We start from the raw sequence: 6,000 nt of genomic DNA on the forward strand, positions 1-6,000 counted from the left end.
TCTTCAGATCCATAAAACCAAAGGCAGGCAGGCAGGCAGGCAGTCTGCTTTCCATGAGTAGTATCTTTTCTTATAAGAAGACACTATTCATTACATTAAACTCATTAAGCAAGAGAAACTTGTGTTTTAGGTACTTTAAATATTCTATAACAAAGATTGATTTTTTTAAAAAAAATATGAGAACATAGATTGGCAGTAAAAATATTTCAGCCCCAAGGCAGTGCAGGCTAATTGCTATTTTTTTATTTTAAAATAAAAACAAAGATATTCCTGTAACTACAAACTCCTGACACTGATCACTAGTTTAACTAGACTGTTCTTCATCACTTAGCACGAGTGCAAGCTGACAGATGCCTGACACTTTAAGAAAGTGGAAACATTCTTTTATGTATTCACAAAAGAGCAGAATACCTTTGAAAGTCTGTCTCCTGCCCAAAGGACATTCGAAAACTATTAGCTTTCACGAAGCTACAAACTCTTAAAAGAAATACACATTAATTTTGACTAAATTTAATGAGAAGTTTAGAGCACGCTCACCATGTTCAGTCATATTACTAGTTGCAATTATTCCTGAAATTCAGTGATTTGTCGCTTTAAATAAGACCTATTTTCTAAAGAGGCTGGAAGAGTGGTATGTTTCCCCCAGTTTCCGGAAACTTGAAGAAAACCTCTAGTCCCCAGACAAACAAGGTTCTTCTCTCAAAAATCTCATTTATCTTCTATTTGCATAAATGCCATCCTTGGAATGCCACAATAGCTGATCATTCATTATTTCATTTTACTTTAGAAATTAAATTCAAGAGGAATTGTCTAATGMATGTCAGACTGAAAATATGAGCTGTGAAACTCCAAAGTTCATTCCAGCATCATGTATGTYAAGGTTTCCAACTTCACAACTACGTTTTAATATTAAGAACTATGCATCCAGCAAGATCGCCACATTACTTTAAAAGTAAACTTCTTTAAGCTAATGCTAAAAACAATTTATAGCCTCTAAGTATAAAAAACAGTTTCTCAGTTCTTCCCAGATACATTTAACGTTGGTAATTTAACAAGAAGAATCTAAGTAAACAGTCATTTTCCACATTTCTGCTGCTTCTAACATTAAGTAAACTTCAACACAAACAGGAGGAAAAATAGGTAAGATTTTATTCAGTCTGATGAACAGCTGTAGTTTTTTAATATATATTATATATAAAAATACATTATATATAAACTGTACAACTATGTACAGTGGCATATATACACACACACAGATACACTGCTTTCAAGTTGATTATGACAAATACATAACAGAGCAGCCAGAAGTCATTGTGTCAGATTCAGAAACCATTTTGTGAAATCCTATTGCCTGCATCAGTACTGTCAGACTAAAATATGACAATTTCCAGAGTCYGATTCTAGAACCTCTTCAGGTTCAGGAGATAGATAGAACTGGGTGCAAATCTTTTAATAAAAATGCTTTCAAAGCAATTCAGATATTATCTAAAACCATACATTTTTTCCATTAAAAATAAAACTTCAAGGGAAGTAGCCTATGCTAGATTTCATGTAGCTGCAAGAAACATGCAGCAATGGATCTCCTAATTTGCTTCCTAYACAAGTACTTCGTCAGCTCTCTTGCAGACCAGAAAAACGAGGGATCTGCCTTTAAGGATAGAGTCATAAAAATGCTTTGGGGTTAAAAATGGATGATACTGGGGTTTCAGTGGAAGGACACAGAGAAACTGGTTCTCAATACCAGTTCTGATTAGAAGAAAAAAAGCTTTCACTGCATCTATTTGAAAAGTCTTTTTTATTAGTCATCTACAAAAACACGTGTCTCACCAATCTTTTAGATCAAAAACAAGTTCAGCTACATTGTCTTAATATAGCCATGCTCATTCTTTACTAGAGAGAACTTCATTCTCTCAAAACACACTACAGCAGCACAAATGGGATGCCAATTGTATTTTATTCTCTCTGAAGTACTTCTTTGAAATCCAGGAAGGGAAAAGTGGGCAAATAAGGAGTTTGTAGTCTAAGCAACCCTTCCTGCATACGGTATTCATTCAGTTGTCTATAGAAGAAAAGAGGAATTGTAAACTGATTTTTCTGAAAGCTTAGTAATAGTTTGACATGATCAGTTCCAAACCCTAAGAGTGACTCAAGCCTTCACATATCATCCTAGGAAATCTTTAAGATCCAAATGCACTTCACTAACTTCAGTGATCTTAATTATCAACAATTCTTTACTGAATAAATTGGTTTTTTGGTTTCATGGAAGTCTCAGAAGGGARGAATTTATAAAGAAAATTTTAAAACTACTCAGCCTTTTGAGACCAAAACAAGATCCTCTGCAACAAGAGCCAAACTAGAAACAGTGATCTTTGTAAGATACCTTAGCGTAAAGAACACTGCTGCCTATTGACCAAATGTTACTTGTAGAGGCTTTTCACTGACAGCTGAGCTTTTGTGGTGCAGGTTTAAGACTCTTTTTGAGGGCACATTTTCTGCAAAGGCTGGGGAACGGTAACAGAGGAGGACAGAGAAAGAAAYCAAACAAAAAACCATACTGTTGAAGTCTTATTTGCTGGGTGCTTTAAGTTCAGGCTTGGTACATACACAACTTTGTTCTTCATTTCAGAAGAGCTATTRATACATTTAAAATGGCACAACACTTTGTTCTTGAGAACATGCAACAATACTTCCACTTTAGCAAGCACTGAGGTTGCTATGAAAATCTCTTCCAGCAAAATTGACCATTTACAAACTCAGTATTTACCCAAGTGAAAACAGTAACAAAAAATATCAAACTACTGTACTGCTCATATTCTTTAAAGAATTTGCCTCAGGGAGACACTCTTCTGCTTATTTCAGAAAATGCATGAACAATGTGGGTAGATCATCACCAGCAATTTTATGTCATACAACACAATAACATACCAGAAGTGACATGACAGGATAAGGATGTTTATCCAGTGATCACATTCTGAACAAGTTCTAGTGAGAACTCACCACCCTAACATAGATGAAAATCGTATGCATTATCACCAATCTAACCGCTAGTCTCAGAAAGTATCATGTTCAGCTGTTTCTTTTTACAAACATTCTTATCCTCTTAGCTTGCAGTTGTAATTTTTCATTTAYGTTTTTTTTCCTAGCTACATATATAGTGCAGACTTTCTTTTTTAAAAAGCTTTCATGGCAGAGAAAGCTCAATATTTGTTAAAAATCACTCTTGAAATGTAGTTATCCCCAAGATATAGAAGAGTTTGAGAACCAAAGTTTCTATTAATATATAGTCAGAAGTTTTTCTAACTATAGTCAATAAAGCATTGTAAAAAATCCTGCCATCATTTTTTTGATTCAAAGAATTCTTTTAAGATATTTTTCAAGAATAATTTTTGCCATCAACCCAACAGCAAGCTGAAGATTCCTCAATTCGGAAAACTGGATAATTTTGTCTGAGAAATTCATTTCTGTGCACCAGTCTAAGAACCAGAACCAGTATGCCTTCCTGAAGGTAAACAGTTAAATATGTGTCTGAATTTAAAAACATCTGAAAACCTAGCTGTAACAACATAGCAAGGTACTAAAAGACCTTCAACTTATCATCACAGTCAGACTCTTCACCACTGGTGAGAACAACCACTCTCTGCCTTTAAGTGTTTGCCAGAGCAAAACCGACATGTGTAATACTGGAAGCAGTTTCAGGAATATGATACAATGAAAATGAATTATTCCATGCAAAGTGATTTAATCCTTATTTGCCCTGTRACAGCAAAAAAGGATTGCTTCTCTAAGGAACTCTACACTTCAAGCCATGTGATCTATCTAAATATTTATACTATGAACACAATCAAAACTGCTCTCTGAAGCCATTAAACATAATACTTTCAGTAAATGAAACATAAAATGATTTTTATATTTTAACTGGTCCTCACTGGGAATAAGCTGACCTGACTGTTCCTCCTAACTCATGAGAGTCATACAGCTGTGGTTTTGGCTAAACATACTTAATGTCAAAGATCTAAATACCTTCTTCCCTTTTTTTTTTTTTTTTTTTTTTTTTATAAAACAGAAAAAACAAATATATAATTTTTATATATATATATACACAAAATAGAAAGAAAAAAAGAGAGCATCTAATAGGATTTTCATTCTTTTTTAATTACCAATTGTTACATCAGCACACAGTTATCAATCATGCACCCAAAAGAATTTTTCTGTGGCCTCCTTAGCAATCTTCCCCACAGTAATATTGGGGGGGGGGGGGAATATTACTGTTGCTCTGAATGCTTTCTCCTCTTTCATTCAGGCTTCTTGTTTTTATGGCTCTCTCTCTCTCTCTCTCTCTCTCTCTCTCTCTCTGCTGTCTACTCCTGCAAATTCTACACTGGTGAAGACATAGCCATAACAATCTCTTAATCAACAAACTTGACAATTTCTCCCAGGCCAGAATGGACTGCTCCCCAAAAATCAACACAGAAGCACACTTCAAGTCCACTTTTGCTCCAACTTTAAAATGGCCCTGCCCATGAACTGTATCTAAACACTGGAGGGATGCGGGGGGGCATGCAGCAGGAGAATATATTACATAAAAAATCCTCTAGGGAAAGAGGAAATTGTCAAAACATTTCTCTCTCATTTTTTCCATATCTTCAGATGCTCTATAGCACCTGTCAAACTGGACTAAGTACTTAGCGATACAAGGAACCATCAAGAAAAAAACTATAGCAGAAGTTAATACTTACAGCCATAATTAACTCAAAAGGGTGTTTATACACCCGTACCGGGGATTGATACTTCTGCACCATAGCTGTAGTTAAGTATGATCAACTCAGATCTGAAAAAGAAATGTTTAAAATCATCTGTCAAATGCAGGAAGCCAGTTTTCATCTTATGGTACAGATAATTATTCCATATATGATACTATGCTAGCAGTTCTACAGGAAAACCTCCACAATTCCTTGAAATTTTTTCTTGGAAGAAACAGTGGAGGTTGATTAGGCTATCTGAGTTGGGCCTGAACAATTCCATACATTTCTGTCAGAAGTGACTTCCTATGATTTCTTCCAAAACCAGACACAAAAATAGCGCATTTTCAGTCTGCACTTCAGCAGCACAGTTTTAACACACTTTACAGTCATTCACCTGGGCAATGAGACTTCCTGGACGGCTGCTAAGTATCAAACATACATACTAGCTAAAGGCAAAACAGCACTGCCCAGGTTAGCAACACAACCTGTAAGGAAAATATATCCAAATTTGTGGAAGATTTCTCCAGTCAGGAAAAGCAGATAAAAAAAAAAACCCAGATGTCATCACTTTTTTTTCAGAAAAAAATATTGCATCATTACAGATATTGTGTTCTTTCACCATTTCCAAATTTTCAAAATATGACTTTTGAGAGAGAAACTTAACTTCCTGAGGAGGAAGTGAATTTCAGTGAAGTCACACACATTCCAACATATAGATCAAAAAAAAATTCCCTAGAAAAAATGAGCAGCAGCTGCCTCAATATCATTTTATCTGCCTACTCCAGCAAAGAGTTTGACCCAAACTCTCTCGAATGCAAATTAAGTTCATTGAAAAAATGCTGGCACTAGCAGTTGCAGATGAAAATACTGGCCGCCAGCCAGAGAGATCTTAGAGAGAAACGGCTTTATTAGAAGAAGTTAATTTTACTTTTGCTCTTTAACACGCTCTTACATTACCTACAGCACTTCGGGAAAGTCCTCTCGACTCCAGCTAGAGAGCACAGCGGACACGCATCGCMGGCGCTTCGAAACGCGAGCCTTAAGAAAGTTCACCTAACATCCTAGTCAAGGCAGGAAGGTACCCGCGACTGCTCTGTATTGAAAAAAAAAAGAAAAAAAAACTGAATCAGCAACAAAGCTGTAGACAATTTCTAACCCTCGGAAAAAAGAACAGCTACCCAGCAAGGCAGCCCAGCGATCCTTCCCGCCGCCCGGCTCCAGGGCAGCCGGGGGCCGGGGAGGCGCCGGCCCGGCGGCC

At 36.3% G+C, this 6,000-nt stretch overlaps 1 protein-coding gene across 3 annotated transcripts in view; it reads right to left on the reverse strand.

The window, feature by feature from the left end:
• The window catches only part of SEC14L1 (SEC14 like lipid binding 1), a 42,053-nt gene extending 36,118 nt beyond the window's left edge, over positions 1-5,935 (reverse strand). Inside the window, exons 1-2 of one of the 3 annotated variants that reach the window (XM_085304430.1) lie at positions 5,700-5,935; positions 4,737-4,828 (exon numbers count right to left, since the gene is read on the reverse strand). In XM_085304430.1, coding sequence (XP_085160556.1) covers positions 4,737-4,799 — 63 coding nt within the window. In that variant the 5' untranslated portion in view covers positions 4,800-4,828; positions 5,700-5,935. The remainder of the gene's footprint in view (positions 1-4,736; positions 4,829-5,699) is intronic. The other 2 variants (XM_085304429.1, XM_085304428.1) reach the window with 2 other exon arrangements.
• Positions 5,936-6,000: the final 65 nt, after the last annotated feature.

The sequence above is a fragment of the Rhea americana genome, unplaced genomic scaffold (genome assembly GCF_003343005.1).
Source record: "Rhea americana isolate MKP2758 unplaced genomic scaffold, rheAme1 scaffold_21, whole genome shotgun sequence".
NCBI classification, from domain to species: Eukaryota; Metazoa; Chordata; class Aves; order Rheiformes; family Rheidae; genus Rhea; species Rhea americana.